The following is a 15,392-nucleotide window of genomic DNA, read 5'->3' on the forward strand; positions in this document are numbered from 1 at the left end:
TCCAACCCCGGGGAGGCCCCTCCCCGCCAGCGCTGCTGCTGCTGCTGCGCTTCGCCCGCAAGGCCGGGGGGGGGGCGGAGGATCTCCGGGGGGCGAAGTGGGCCCGAGGCGCCGAGACCCCCCCCCGGCGGGGCCGAGCCGAGCCTCCTCCTGGCGGCGAGATGACGCCCCCCCCCGCTCGGGGTGCAGCCGGCCTGGGGCTCCTTGGGGGCTGGATCGGTCTCCTGGGGCGGGGGCAGGCCCGGGGGGGGCAGCGGCAGCCTCCTCCTGCGCGGGGAGGGAGCGGGAGTCCCGGCGTCGCCAGCCGCCCCCCCCGCACGCCCCCCCCCCCGCGGTGCGCCCCCTTCCTTCCTTCCTTCCCTGCCCTCGCTGCTTCCGGCCTGGGCGGGGCGGGGGGGCGCTTCTCCTCCCCCGTCGTCTCGTCTGCCCCCCCCCCGGCTCCCCGCAGGCAGGTGGCCCCGGCGGGGGCGGTGTCAGCTCCGCAGCTGCGGCCGCCCCCTGAGCCCCGCCCCGCCCCGCCCCGGCCGCCCCTCCTCCTCCTCCTCCCTCCTGCTTGCAGCGGGCCGGGCTCCGCTCGTCAGAGCGCCCCTCCCTCCCCCCCTCCCCCCCGGCCAGCCCGTTCCTTGGGCTGCTTCCCCCCCCTCGCAGCAGGGCTGGCGGCAGAAGCGGGAGGGAAGCGGGGCCCTGAGCGGACCCCCGGGGTTGCGGCTGCGGCTGGCTCCGGGGTCCGGCCTCTCCTTGGCTTGGCTGTTGCTGGGGAGGGGGCCCTTCAGGGGTCAGGGGCTGCTCCTGAGCAGGGGTGGCGGACTGGCCTTGTGAGAGCCAGCTGCATTGCCCCGGGGGGGGGTCAGGTGAAGGGGGGGCCCTGGGACAAAGAGTGGTGAGGGGGGGCTCCTCTGTAGGGATGGGGGGGGAGGAACAAAGAGCAAGCGGTCACCCAGCTGGTGGGGGCCCTTCTCCCTGGGGAGGGCCAAGGACACCCCCCCTTCAGCTATAGCTATGCTCCTGTGGACAGCGCCATGTGCACTGTGGCCCATGGAGGAAAGCTGGTCTTGTAGCAAGTGTCAATTGTTCCCTTTGCTAAGCAGGGTCTACCCAGGTTTGCATTTGAATGGGAGACTACCTGTGGAGACTATGTAAGATCTTCCCTTGAGGGGGTGAGTCCGTAGCTCAGTGAAAGAGCACCTGCCTACTTGCAGGCAGCGGGTTCCAAGCTCCCTCCCTGGCAGCATCTCCAAGACAGGGCTGGGAGAGACTCCTGCCTGCAAAATGGGAGAAGCCACTGCCAGTCTGGGTAGGCGATCCTGAGCGAGATGGCCCAATGGTCTGACTCGGGATATGGCAGCTTCCTCGGTTCCTATGCAGCCTCTGCTAACCCTAACCCTAACCCCGCCCCCCTCCAGCCAGTGGGTGCTGAAGGCTCAGCAAGCATTCCCAGGTGGGGCTGCTGGCCCGTGCAGCCCCCGCTGCCCCCATGCCTGAGGCGACCGCCTTGCCCTGCTTCCCAGATGGGCCAGCCTTGTGCTGAGCCTGGCCAGGGACCCCACCTGGTGCTGTGGGAAGGAGGCTTTGCACTCGCTTCTGCAGGGTTCCAGGCGGCCCTGCATGCCGAGGAGGGAGGGTGCTCACACACACAGTGGCAGCCGTTCTTGTGTGTCTGAGTGGTTTACAATAATGTTGGGAGGGAAATAATTTTTAAAAACCCATTTGCTATGCAGAGAGCTAACCAGGTTTTTCTCTGGATTCTGGCCAGTATCTGTAGCATCAATATGTCCCCTGGGGTTATGGTTCATTGGGCAAGGATTAAGGAAGTGATCTCTATTTTAAAAACAAAAACACTTGTTGCTTGCTAGGAAGGACACCCAGGCAGTGGTGGGCACCCAAGGCAGGCAGAGTGGCACCCAGCTCTTCAGCAGGCAGGGAGTAGGGAGAGGGTGTCCACATGCATCTTTGCTTCCCGTGGTGTCCTCTGCGTCACAGAAGATGGTTCATAGCTGCAGCAAGTGTCAGTGAAACACTTGTGACTTTTCTATTATTTGTGTATGCATTTTTGAAATAGGCAGCAGAGCTGCCCTTGTAACTTCAGAATGCATTTGTTTCCAACTTTTGTAGCTGGTCTCTGCTTTACCTGTGGGTTATATAGATTTATTTACTTTTACAAGTATAGCCTGTGCTTCTTCCAAGAAGCCCAGAGTGGTGCACGTGGTTACATTTATCCTCCGAACAGCCCTATGAGAAGGTTATGCTGGGAGACAAGTGACTGTCCCAGGGTCACCCAGTGCTTTACTTGTGGCTTGTACAGTTCTTCTCCTGTGTGTTCCTGTGTTTTGATCCTGCCATGTTAGATACAAATCTACACACTGCAGTAGTCCTGTTAAGCACTATAAAGCAACTGATGTTTGCCATGTTTCTCTGTATCTCTGCTGATGAGTAATTGGGATGTTTGTGTGTGTGTGTGTGTGTGTGTGTGTGTGTGTGTGTGTGTGTGTCTTGATGCCACACGCTCGCTACAAATCTGTGCTTGGACTGCCATTGCTAAGGCACCTGCCTCCTCCTGGCTCCACCTCTCCAGCTGACCACAGTTGTCTCCACCTCTCCCTACCTGTGGCTCCACCCTTCACCTGCCCTGCCTCGTACCCCCCTCCCCAGTCCCAGGAACCACCAGCCCCCACTGGTAGCAAGAGGGATGGGTCGGTGCACCCGAGGGGCCGCGGTCGGAGAAGCAGCAGCAGCAGGAGATAGACCCCTGTGGCGGCAGCTGCCACTGGGACAGGAGGGGGGCCGGGCTGGGGAGGGACTGCTGCTCCCCACCCCCACAGAAGGAGAGAGCCCCCCCCCCCCGCGAAGAGGCGCCTCAGGGCTCAGCTAGCAGCAGGAGGAGATCCCTTGGCCCCGATCCGTGCCCGGCGGCTTCCGAGACCCTGTGTCCTCCCTTGCCCCAGTACGCAGCCCAGAGGAGGTGCTTTCCTCCGTGGGGCGGGGGGGGCGTGGTGGCGTGGTGATGCTCCTGCACCGCTTCTGCCCCCTGCCGCTCCGGCCTGCCTCAGGACCCCGTCCTCCGGGCCCAGCGCACCGGGGGGGGGTGTGTGTGTGCCCAGGAGTTCCTGGCCTCCTCGGAGTCCCTGCGCTGGCCAGTCCCTGCCGGCAGCCCCCGCCCGCCTTGCTTTCCCTCCCGCAGCTTGGCCGGGTGTCTCGGGATCCCCCCCCCGAAGCGGCCCCCAGAAGGACGCAGCCCGTCGCAGGGTGCCAGCTTCTCCCCGCTGCCTCCCCTCCCGTCAGGCCCGCTTCAGCCCTTCCCCGGCTGGCCTGCTCCAGGGAAGGCCACCTCCCTCGGCTGCCCCCCCCCGTCAGTGCACTCTGCTGGGGGTCAGAAGCCCCCTTGGCCTTTGTGCCCCCCCTGCCGCTGCCTCTTTCCCTCGCAGCCGCATTCTGGTTGCCTGGCAACGGTTGCTGGGCTGCCCAGGCCCTCCTCGGGGCCCCTCCCTGGCTTCTCTCCCCATCCAGGTGAGCCTGTCAGGGGGCCTCCCTGGGGGCCACCCGATGCCCCCAGGCCAGAGGGGGCTACGGCTTCTGGCCTGGGAGCCATCGGGTGGGCCGGGTGGGGGGGGCACGGTGAGAAGCAGCAGGCTGGCCTAGAGGGGCCTCCTTGGGCCTGACCCGGCCGCAGGGCTCTTCGGGGTTGGGATGAGCCGGCCGTGGCCAGGCCCCCGCTGGCCAGCCCCCCACCCCCCCCCCGGCTCCTCCTGGGTTGGGGCTTTTCAGCGCTGACTCCCTGGAGCAGACTCTGGGCCTCCTAGCAAGAGGCAGGGAGGGGGCTCGGCAGACAGCGGGAGGGGCTTCCCTCTGAGCCCCGGGGGGGGCAGCCTCCAGCCCCCGCCCTCGACTCCTCCATCCCAGAGCCAGCCTGGCCGGGGCGGGGGGACGGGGGGGACAGGAGTCGGGCATGGCTCTGCCGGCTCGCCCCACTCTCGCTTTGCCTGCCGGGGGCGGCCCAACCCAGCCCCCCCGCCCGCCGTGGCGCTCCCAGATGGCCTCTTGCTGCTCTCTGGCCGTGCCCTTTCCCCTCCTCCGTGGGTGCATTGCACAGCCTTCGGGTTGCCCAACAGGGCTGGCTGGTGGCTGTGGCGGCCAGCAGCTCTGTGGCCCGGCTCCTCTGGCTCCAAGAGGCCGCTTGCGGCATGCCTGCATCCTGGGATTCAAACCTGCAAATGGGAAACTGAGAACTCTGCTCCTCCCCCCCCCCCATTTTGGAAACAGAGGGGAGATGCGCCTCGTTTGCCGGCCCTGGGGAGCTCTGTGGGGCCAGGGCGGGCAGGCGGGGCAGCGGCCACACAGAGGGTCTTCCCCTCCTCTCGGTCTCCTTAGCTGGCCGGGCCCTGCTGGCTGAGCGTTTCTCCCCAGCCTTTGATGGGTCAGGAGAAATTGCAAGGACTTTGTGACAATGACCGCCTGCCCTGGTGAAGGCCTGGCTGCGTCCGGACCGTGTGCGCCCGTCTCTCCTCCCGCAGGGCGATTTGGCAGGGAGGCGGACCAGCACCCCCCCCCCACCCCGGTGGCCTATCGCCTTCTCCAGCCCCCGATTCCCCTGCGCCATGCAGTCAGTCCGGCCGCTGCTCCCCTCTCCTCCTCCTCCTCCTCCTCCTCTTGTGCACACACAGGCTTTATGAATGGCCATAAAGCCACCTGCAGATCAGCGCCGCCTGTGCAGATGACCCCTCACCTGGCTGGCTCCCTCCCTCCCTCCCAGCTCACCTTGCACCAGTAGAGCGTCTCACGGTGGGGGGGGGGCGGGCTGGCCCCCGGCCAGTGACCTTGCCCTCCCTGGAGTCATGGGCAAGCAGACCCAGTTCCCTCTCTCCCCTCGGAGGTGTGACGAAGCACCCAAGTGCTCTGAGATGCGGGCAGCGTTCCCGGCCCCCGTGCCCTGGGCAGAGGAGCCAGATCGCCGGGGGGGGGGGCTTCTCTGGCCATGGCAGCCTGCGGGGAGCAGCCCTGCCCCACTTCCCTCCCTCTGCCCCCCTGGAGCTTGCTCTCCTGACCTCTCGGGGTGGGGCTCCTCCCTCCTCCCGGTGGAGGACCTGGGGGGGAGCCTCTTCCTGATGCCCTGCGCATGGCCCTGCCCCCAAGAAGGCCCCTGGGGATGCCCGGAAGCACTGAGTCCTGGCCACGGGCCTGCCTGCTGTCCTGAGTGGGCGAATGCACTCCACGCTTGGGCCAGAGCGCTCCGCGGGGGTGGGGGGTGGGGGGGGTTCGCCTCCCGTGGCCGAGTCACCCTCGCAAGTCAGTGGGTGGTTGGGAGGCCCTGTGTGGCCCGGCTCTTGTGGGCCTTCGGGTGGGCCCTCTTGCTCAGGGCCTGCATCCAGCTCTGATCCAGGGCTGGAGATTTGGGAACGTCCTTCACACACACACACACCCCCGCCGCCCCTTAATGTCAGCACTCGAGCTCTGCTCTGCCTTCCTGGTCCCTGGCAAAGGTGAGCCTGAAGCTCCCGCTTGTGTGACTCTCTGGCTTCAGACTCCAGAATCCTTTGGGGTTTAAAAAAAAAAAACTTTGCTTGCTTGCTCGCTCGCTTGCACGGTGCCCAAGCACTGGGAGCCTCTGTTTGGAAGGACCCAAAGTGCGGGGCTTTGCTGGGGGTGCCGTTCCGGAAACAGGCCCCATTCCAAGTGGCCCCCTTTCTCCTGCCTCCTGGTGAGCCGGGGGCTTCCCTGCCGTCTGGCAGGAGCGGCAGGAGCTTTGCCCTTCTGGGCGGGGGCCGGTGCCTCCTCTTCCTCCCTGGGGCCCTGTTTTATGGCAGGCTGAGCGGCTGGAGTCTGCCCGGTCGTAAAAGCTGGGAGCAAATAAAGGAGAGGTGCTGTGGCCGCCTTGCCTTGCAGAGCCCCAGAGGAAGACTCGGACTCTCCAGGCCTCCACCGATGGCCACCCTACTAGCTGCCACCCGGATCTCCCGGCCTCTGGCCCAGCTGGCCCTGAAAGCCCCACACCTCAAGGATGCGGCCACCAGCCTCCGGTGAGTAATTTGGGAGGGGGGGGCAGGCAAGGGCATGCAGGCCTCATTCCGCCGCGCACCCAGAAGGGAGGGGATCCCTCCGGAAGGGCTCGCCGCAGCATCCCCCCGCTGGGGCTGGCGTGGCTGCCTTCTCCTCTGCCTGCAGGGCCACATTTGCTGACGCAAGCACGCCAATGTTTGCACCCAGTTGGAATTCTGCCCCCTGCCCATTGCTGGCATTGGGGGAATCTCCCGTGTCCAGGCGTTGCTCACACATTCGCAGGGCCTAGAAGGCTGCCTCTGAACCAAGAGAAAGTTAAGAAAAAGCGGCAGGGATTCCCGGGAAGTTGGATTCTGGGGGTGGGGGTGTTCCTCGCCTGCTAGCCGTCACAAAGCTCGGCTGGCTGGCCGGCCGGCCGGCCGCCTTGGATTGCCGGGGCGCTGCTTCACCTGCACCCAGCGGCCGCACTCCCCCCCCCCGAAGGGCTGGTGTCTTCCAAGAAGGTCCCCGCTCTTGAGAGGGAGCCTGTGGCCCTTGGAGCTGGAGACCCAGGCCCCTGCCCTGCCGGGGCGGGAGGGATCCCCGGACAGCGAGGGTGCCCGTCTGGCTCCTTGGGGAACCTCGCTGGCTGCAGCAGGGCCCCCCTGCCTGGGTCCCCTGCTGCACCCCTGCCTGCAAGGACGGACTGCTGGCTGCCGGGGGGGGGGGGGGCGGGAGGAGCTGGTCCCGGGTCCGAGCAGAGCCGGAGCAAGCGAGGCCGCCAGCTCCGCCCAGGCAGCAGGCTCGACTCTGCAGGCTGAGGCCAGGCGCAGCTCGGAGTGGGGCCCGGTCCAAGCGGGGCGGGGGGGGGGGCTGCTCTGAAGAATCTCGGATCTTGCCGCACCCGAAGAGCAGCCGCTGACGGAGCCAGGAAAATTACTCGGAGTAGTCCCGTTGAAATCGGGCAAAGCTGAACTTGCCGTTGAGTTTCAGTGGTTGAGGAGGGTGAGGGTTGGGAGGTCTGGAGCAGGCGGCCCCAGAAACTGCTTCTCCCACCTCTGAGCAGCCCGGAGTGCGTCCCTGCCGGGAGGTGCTCTGGCCTGGGGGGCTGGAGCCGGCCTGAGAGAGGAGGGCTCCTCGGATGGGTCCCAGAGCATGGTCGAAGAAGGGCACGTAGCTTCAGTGCCTGGCAGCAGCTGAGCAGGTGTTGCTGTGGCCAGTGCCTGGATGGGCCACCTTTGGGGATGGGGCCGCAGCTCGGGGCAGGAGCCTCTGCTGGGCAGGCAGAAGGTCCTCGGTTCACTCCCTGGCGGCGGCATCTCCAGGGCGGGCTGCGAGAGAGACGCTGCCGGCAGCCGCGAGCTAGACGGACCGAAGACCTGACTTGGTGGAAGGCAGCTGCCTCTGTCCCTGTCTTCTTCCGGCTGGCCCTCGGCTGGGCAGACGGCTTTCCAAAGAGGCCCCATGTGGGACCCACAGAAATCTGGGCTGCTTCTTCCCAGCTCCCCTCCTGGCCTTTCATATCAGAAAAGGGTCCGGGGAAGGTTAGACCCTCTTTTTCAAAGCAAGATGACACTGGGTGCAAAGGGTAAGCCTTGTCTCTCCCCCCACCCCACTCCACCCCACCCCGCCGACTTGGAGCTGGGGATTCCCGCTAGGCCTGGTGGGCAGAGGTCGAGTGCGGGCTGGGGGCGGAGGGCAGATGTTTGGGTGTGGGGCGGATGGGGGTGTGCTGAGAGGATCTTGGCCTTTGGGGAGTCCCAGCTCGGCACACAACCCAGGACAAGCATAGCCCCTTCGAGGATCCGCTGGCGGGCGCTGCCCTCCCACCCCCCCCGTGCTGGTGGTCTCTGCCTGCCTGCCTTGTGTGCCGGGACCCCCAGAGAAGGGAGTCCCCTCCAGGAGCACTGGCTGCCGCTGCTGCTGCTTCTGGGCTTTGTGTTTTCTGGCGCGCCAGTGCCTTGCAAGAGCTTCACGCTGCATCAAGACGCTTACACCGAATGCACCGTCCTGTGAATGGGATTTCTCTGCTCCGAACAGCCTGCCGGGTCAGCTCATGGGTGGACTTGATGGACGTTGCAGGAGCCAGAGCAGAGGGCTCGGCCATTTGCAGACGGCGCCAAACTGTGGAGGGGAGCGAAACCCAAAAGAGATTGCGAGGAGGAGCTCCAAAAGCACCTCTCCAAGCTTGGGGGGGGGGAACCAGATGGCAAATGCGAGTGTAAAGTGATGCTTTTTGAGGCAAAAAAAAACCCAATTTCACATAAACACTGATAAGAATAGCCATGCTGGATTAGGCCCAAACCTAGCAGGTCCAGCATCCTGTTTCGCACAGTGGCCCACCAGATGCCTCCGGGGAGCCCACAGGCAAGGGCTGAGGCCATCCCTCCCTCCTGCTGTGGCTCCCCTGCAACTGGGATGGAGAGGCATCCTCTTGCCTCTGAGGCTGGAGGTGGCCTTATAGCCACCAGACTAGTAGCCATGGATAGACCTGTCCTCCATGGATCTGACTGAGCCCATTTTAAAGTCAACCAAGCTAGTGGCCATCACCGCATCTCATGGCAGAGAATTCCACAGATTAATTATATGTTGTGTGGAAAAAAAATACTTCCTTCTGTTGGTCCTACATTCCCCTGCCTTCGGTTTCCTGGGGTGACCCCTGGTTCTCGTGTGGTGAGAGGGAGAAAAAGGTCTCTCTGTCCACCCTCTCCACTCCATGCAGAATTTTATGCACCTCAGCCACGTCTCCCTATAGTTGCCTCTTTTCCGTATTGACGCTTTGCCTGATGGAGTCTGCGCTGTCGGTGACTGACCAGGAGAGAGACCTTGGGATCATGGTGGGCAGCTCGTTGAAAGTGTCCACTCAGTGTGAAAAGGGCCAATTCCATGCTTTGAATCTTTGGGAAGGGGGTTGAAAATAAAACGGCTAGTATCAGAATGCCTTTATGCAAAACTTTGGTGCAGCCACATCTGGAGGACTCTGCATGGTTCTGGTCACCCTGCCTCAGAAAGCACGTTCTAGATCTGGAGAAGGAGTAGAAGAGGGTGACCAAGATGAGCCGGAGCCTGGAGCGCCTTCCTTATGAGGCAGGGCTACATCTGAGGCTTTTTAGTTTAGAAATTAGACATCTGAGGGGTGACATGATAGAGGTCTATAAAATCATTCATGGTTTGGAAAAAGTTGACAGAGAAATTGTTCTCCCTTTTTCATAATACTAGAACCAGGGATCATCCCATGAAACTGATTGCTAAGAAATTTAGGACCGACAAAAGGAAGTGCTTTTTCACACAATGCATGCTTAATCTATGGAACTCTCTGCCACAGGATGTGGTGATGGCAACCAGCCTGGATAGCTTTAAGAAGGGTTTAGATCAATTCATGGAGGACAGGTCTATCCATGGCTACTAGTCTGGTGGCTGTGGGCCACCTGCAGAGAGACATGTGCATGGGAAGCGGTGGGGGGGGCTCCACGTGCCGCCCCCTCCCCCTGCGCTCCCCAGGCAGTGGTGTGCCGATGATTGGGCTTTGGCCCCGCCCGAGCACCGGCCTCCTGCCCTCCCTGAAGGCTCCGTGCCCAGATTCAGCAGGCATGGAAGTGCTCCGGCGCCTCTCCCAGAGGAGCCCCCGGCCTCCCCGGGGGCAGCTTTGGCCTCCTCCAGTCCCGGCAGGGCACGGAACTGGCTGCGCTTGGACTGGCAGCGGCTCAGAGGCTTCCGGGTCTCTCCTCGAGCCGCCCCTGGAGGGCTGGCTGGGTGGGGGGTGGGGCAGCCAGGTGGGGTGGGGTTGCCCCGATGCTCTCCCCACCCCCCCCCGCCCAGTCTCGGGGAAATGTGTCGTCTTCTCTCTCGCAGGCCCTTCTCGGTCTCCACCCTCCGGGGGCAGCAGCAGCAGCAGTCCGCGAACACGGAAGTCGACGAGGTGAGACTCCCTCTCCGGCTCCAGCAGAAGCAGCCTCTCAGCAGCTGGGAGCTGGAGTGGCCGTATGGAGCCTCCATCTTCAGAGGCAGTCTACCATGCTGGGGATAGCCAGTGGGAGTGGCACGGCGGGCGAGAGGCTTGCCGGCAGGGCTTCCCGGAGGCCCCTGGCTGGCCTGTGTGGGGAGGGAGCCCCTTTCCTTGCTCGCACCATCCAGCAGGGCTGCTTCTGAGCCTCCTGCGGGACCCTTCTGGCCTTGGCCGGGGGCTGCGTGAGGCTGGGGGGTCCTTCCAGGTGCCTTCCGGGCCCTTTCCTCCCCTGGGGGCCCCTGAGCTGTGGGTGTTGGGGCTGCTCTCCTTCCCCCTGCGGAGCGGGCCGCCCCTGCGCTCTCCCTGCCTGAGGCCCCCGTGGCCCAGCAGCAGGTGGGCTCTCCTGCAAGAGCTCTGGAGGCCGGGAGGGCTCCCAGCACCACCCCCCCCCCGGGGCACAGCCCGGCTCCATCAGAAAGGGCGGCGCTAAGCAGGCACACACACACACACACACACACACACACTGCACAGCGTGCGGATTGATGCCGGGATCGGGGGGGGGGGGGCCAGGCCTGGGAGGGAGGGAGGGTCCCGCCTGTCCCCCGGGGCCTGCCTCTGTGCCGGCCCCAGCAGGCTTCTCTCGGCGCCTCCTTCCAGATCGGCGAGCGGCCCGTCCTCATCACAGGCTGCGACTCGGGCTTTGGCTTCGCCCTGGCCAAGCACCTGCACGAGAAGGGCTTCATCATCTATGCCGGCTGCCTGCTGAAGGTAAGGCCGGGCCGGAGGCTCCTCTGGCCGGCCAGCCAAGGGCTGCTGCTCCCTCCGGAGGGGGCCCGCGCTCGGCTCCTCAGCCTCGCTCACCGGGCTTCAGCTGCACCCCCCCCCCCAGTATTCCTTCCGAGGTTTCCATCGGTGGGGCTTCGGAGGGGGGCCTTCCTGGTTCACCCTGAGCGGGATCTCAGCAAACGTGTGTGCATGCCTGGGGGGGAGGGAGGGAGGGAGGGAGGGAGGGAGGGAGGGAGGGAAGGGACCCTGCTCCCCACATCAAAGCTTGGGAGGGCTTCACACCAGCTAGAGCAGATTAAGCCGGCACCAGGAGCAACGGTTTCTGGAGGAGGAGGAGGAGGAGGAGGAGGAAAGGTCCTTCCTGTGGGCCCCCCACCCCACCCCCAGAGCCCATCGCTGGAGAGAGTTCCGCCAGGGGGGCAAGGACTGAGAAGGCTCTTTTCCACCCCCCTTCCGGGTGAAAGGCCTCCCAAGCGGATCGGCATCCCTCCCTTCAAGGGCCTTCGGAGGACCTGGAAGCGTCCTCCTGGACTGACCGCGGTCCCTCTTGAGTCCTGCCCATCAGCCTGTGCCAAGGTGCCGCCGGGGTGGGCCTTCCTCACGTCCTCTGTGCAGCCACACGGTCCTCCTTCCTCCGCTGGACTGTGCCTGCACCCTCGCCCGGTCGCAGGAGTGCCAGCTGCGATGGCGCTCCCTGCTTTCCGAGGGGCCCCCTTGGCCCGGGGGGGGGGAGGGAGGGGCTGGCAGGGGGCGCCTTGTCTGCCCTGTGAGCTGCCCAGGTGCTCGTGGCTGCCCCTGGTGGTGAGAGGAATGTCTCCTCCCTTCCCCAGGAACAAGGGCGCGGCGGCTCCAAGGACCTGGATAACATGAAGAGTGACCGGATGAGAACCGTGCAACTCAACGTCTGTGACAGTGAAGATGTGGCACGTGCCGTGGACTACATGACAGGAACCCTGAAGGACCCACAGACAGGTAGGGAGGGAGAAGGTGCGCCTGCTTGCTCGCTCACCTGAGGGTGTGTCTGTCCCCCCCCCCCCTCCGCAGGTGGTGGAGGAAATTCCCACACGGGGCGTCGGGTGCAGTGCAAGCCTCAAGCACCAGATGGCGCCAGCTGGAGCTCAGCCGTGGGGTGGGCACGGCCAGCCAGGGTCCTCCTCGGGAGCAAGCTTGGCACAGGCTGCAAGAGGGCAGGATGGCGGAGGGGAGGCCTTTTCTCTCACTTGCTCGCCTCCTGCAGGGCTCTGGGGCCTGGTCAACAATGCCGGGGTCTCCACCTTTGGGGAGGTTGAGTTCACCAGCATGGACACCTACAAGGAAGTGGCAGAAGTGAACCTGTGGGGCACGATCCGCACCACCAAGGCCTTCCTGCCTCTCATCCGCCGAGCCAAAGGTAAGCGCTGCTTGTGCCCGGCCCTGCCAGACCCTCGCCAGCCACTCTGAGGGGGGCTGAGCCAAGACAGGTCCCTTGCCCTGTGGATGCTGGCCCCCAAGCGTGCCTGCACATCCGAGAGCGGCAGCGGTGGCGGACAGGCCCCTTGCCCTCTGGGAGCTCGGCGGGTTGGGCGGCCTGAGTCCGTGGCCTTGAGCTTTTGCTTTTGGAGGAAGCGGGGGTGGGGTGGGAGCAGCAGCCCCTCCCTCTGCCCCATGGTGTGGCCAGCGAGGGGGGCTCTTTCCTTGGGCAGGGGCTGCTGCAGACTCCCGGCCCCCCACTTGCTGCTCTTCCTTTCGGACTGTGCCCAGAAGCAGCCCAGTGGAGTTGGGCCACGTCCTGCAGTGCAGAGTGCTGGACGTGGGTGGGGGCAGGGCATCTGGGCCCCCCTCCCCCTCCTCCACTGTGGTTTCCCTGCTCCTCAGGCCGGGTTGTGAACATCAGCAGCATGATGGGGCGCATGGCCAACCCGGCCCGCTCGCCCTACTGCATCACCAAGTTTGGGGTGGAGGCGTTCTCGGACTGCCTGCGCTACGAGATGCGCCCGCACGACGTGAAGGTCTGCATCGTGGAGCCCGGGAACTTCATTGCCGGCACCAGCCTGTACAGCCCCGAGCGCATTAAAGCCATTGCCGACAAGATGTGGGACGAGTTGCCCGAGATCGTGCGCCGGGACTACGGGCGGAAGTACTTTGACGAGCAGATTGCCAAGATGAAGTCGTACTGCAACAGCGGCTCCTCGGACACCTCCCCCGTCATTGACAGCATCACCCACGCCCTGACCTCCACCTCCCCCTACACCCGCTACCACCCCATGGATTACTACTGGTGGCTGCGCATGCAGGTCATGACCCACATGCCTGCCGCCATCTCGGACCGCCTCTACATCTACTGAGGGGCGGCGGCAGCGGGAAGGGCGAGGCACTTGGCAGAGGACTCCGCGGTAGCCCCGGGTTAGTTGGTTTCCGAGTACTGTATTTTAGGCCCACAAGGTGGCGTTAACTTAAACCCTTTGAGCAGAACTTACTCCTTGCATGGTGTGTGTCGTAAGCAGGAATCTGGTCTGTGTTTCAGAGGGACCCAGCTCAGCGCTATTTATTCCAGCTCTTCCCCTTTTCTCCTCCTCAAGTTGAGCTTGCATTCGCAGTTGCTGGGGAGCATTCGAGCTTCTGGACTCCTGCTGTCTCTGGCAGGTCTTCCCTGGGAGGCAGACTCCGGCACAAAGCCCCCCGCCCCGCCCCCTGCAGCTGCCGACCGGCCCAGAGGGCTGCTGGTGGGCTTTGGGCTCAGACCCCCAAGCCGCCCCCTGCCCCCCGGATGGCCTGGGGCTGCTCCATTTAGCTGTTGGGAGGGAGGGAGGGAGCCGAGCAAGCCCTGCCCCTCCGTGGGCGCCTCCGCTGCGCCTGCTTCTTCCACGCGCCTGTCGGAGGGTTCTGTGGGCCAGGCCCCTCCGCCCCCTTGAGGACCGATGACTCCCCAGCGGGGGGGGGGGGGGTGTCTCACCCTGACCGCTGTCCTTGGCCCCTGGAGGGTGTGTGCAGGCCCCCTGTGCCAGGCCTGCTGGGAACTTGGCCCTCGGAGGAGGCAGGAGGCTTCCGGGAAGGAATGTCTGTTCCTGGGGGGGTGGGACTGCCTCCCTCCCCCCTCCCCCTCCCTCCCTCCCTCCCTCCCTCATGCAGGGCCTCCCCTCGAGCAGCCCTCTCCCCACCGCCACCCCCCACGCTGAACGCACACCAGAGGTGGGGCCAGCAGGGCCGAGTTGCCCTCCGATCTGGCCAGCGCGGCCCTTGGGGGGCGGAGGGAGGAAGCAGACCCCGCAAGGAGGGCCTGGCCCTGGGTCCAGTCTCGGCTGTCTGTGCGCACGTCGGAGCACAACTCCTCCGGGAGAGAGATTGGGGGGAAGAGGCGACCAAAGCAGTCACTGGAAGCCGATGGAAAGCTTGCTGCAAGTGCGGGGGGGGGGGGCACCACACTCCTGCCCCACGCAGGGAAGTCTGATCAAATCCCTCCTGCCTTGATTAACATTAAACGACAGTGACAAAGCTGAGCGGCTCTGGCTCCATTGGTGTCTTCCTGGGGGGGGGGGCGCCGCCCGAGTGGCAGACTGCATCATGGCCGGGGGTGCAGGTGGGGCGGGCCCTGCAGCAGCAGCAGCAGCATGGAGGCGGCCTCCGAGGGTCAGGGCAGTCCTCCCGGGGCCTGCTCTCCCTGCCTCCAGGCCCCGCCTGTGCTTCGGGTCACCAGCCTCAGACCCCCTCACCCTCCCTCCTCTAGCCTGCCCGGGGATCCCCTCTGGCAGATGCAGAGCGCTGGGGACAGACTCGCTGGTTGCCTTCAGACTTCCTCGCAAAGCCTGTGGCGCTCCCCGGCCCCTGGGAGGAACAACAGACGCTGCCCTTTCCTGAGTCTGACCCTTTTGCCCACCAAGCTCCGTCTCCTCCACACTGACTGGCAGCAGCTCTCCATCCCGTGTTCCAGGCTCAGGAGTCTTGCTCAGCCCCGGCTGGAGATGCTGCCAGGGAGGGAGGGAGGGAGGGAGGGGAGGGGGCCCCCGCTGCACGCCAAGCAGAGGCTCTGCCGCTGGGCCAGAAGGGGGGCAGCATTTTCTTCCCCCGTTTGCCCCCCTCAGGGCTGGATTCTTCCTTGGGCACAAGAGGCCTCGGGCGGCCAAGGTCCCAAGGGTCCCCCCCTCATTCTTCAGGTCTCTGAAGGTTGCCAAGGTCTGCCAGTGGCATTTTTTGAAAGATACAGAAAAGAGAGCGCCCAGCAGATGCTGGAGAAAGAAACCCAAAGCCTCCGGAGAAAAGGCACCACCGCCCTCAGTGCCTGCCCTGGAGGGTGGGTAATGGGCTGGATGAGGGATCACAAGCAGACAGACAGAGGTGCTCATTGTGCGGGGTCGGAACTTGGGAGGTGCTCCTGATCTGCCTGTTCTGGGTGGGGTCACACTTCCCCAGAGGGAACAGGTACGCGGTCTGGGGGTGCTGCCGGATCCGAGCCTCTCCCTGGTGTCCCAGGCTGAGGCAGGGGCCAGAGAGGATTTCTGTCAGCTTTGCTGCGTCCGTTTCTTGAGAGACACTCTCTCCGCACAATCGCACGTGTGCTGGTAACCTCCAGCCTTGGCTGCTGAAATGTGCTCTGTGTGCACTTGCATCCTGTGTGCAGTGGGTCCCGGATGCAGCAGCCAGGTTGGTCCCCTCCGAGAGGCCCTATGACTGCTATCAATGGCTAGATGTTTGCTTGGCTGTGTGCTTGCTTGTC

The 15,392-nt window shown here is 64.6% G+C and overlaps 1 protein-coding gene across 2 annotated transcripts in view; it reads left to right on the forward strand.

Moving 5' to 3' along the window:
- Nucleotides 1-14,176, forward strand: part of LOC128349411 (D-beta-hydroxybutyrate dehydrogenase, mitochondrial-like) — a 196,840-nt gene extending 182,664 nt beyond the window's left edge. Inside the window, exons 1-7 of one of the 2 annotated variants that reach the window (XM_053305626.1) lie at nucleotides 3,381-3,504; nucleotides 5,878-6,011; nucleotides 9,823-9,889; nucleotides 10,574-10,684; nucleotides 11,533-11,674; nucleotides 11,940-12,092; nucleotides 12,557-14,176. In XM_053305626.1, the coding sequence (XP_053161601.1) occupies nucleotides 5,917-6,011; nucleotides 9,823-9,889; nucleotides 10,574-10,684; nucleotides 11,533-11,674; nucleotides 11,940-12,092; nucleotides 12,557-13,026 (1,038 nt within the window). In that variant the 5' untranslated portion in view covers nucleotides 3,381-3,504; nucleotides 5,878-5,916 and the 3' untranslated portion in view covers nucleotides 13,027-14,176. Of the gene's footprint in view, nucleotides 1-3,380; nucleotides 3,505-5,877; nucleotides 6,012-9,822; nucleotides 9,890-10,573; nucleotides 10,685-11,532; nucleotides 11,675-11,939; nucleotides 12,093-12,556 lie in introns of those variants that run through there. The other variant, XM_053305627.1, reaches the window with a different exon arrangement.
- The last annotated feature ends 1,216 nt before the right edge of the window (nucleotides 14,177-15,392 follow it).

The sequence above is a fragment of the Hemicordylus capensis genome, chromosome 3 (genome assembly GCF_027244095.1).
Source record: "Hemicordylus capensis ecotype Gifberg chromosome 3, rHemCap1.1.pri, whole genome shotgun sequence".
In the NCBI taxonomy this organism is placed as follows: Eukaryota; Metazoa; Chordata; class Lepidosauria; order Squamata; family Cordylidae; genus Hemicordylus; species Hemicordylus capensis.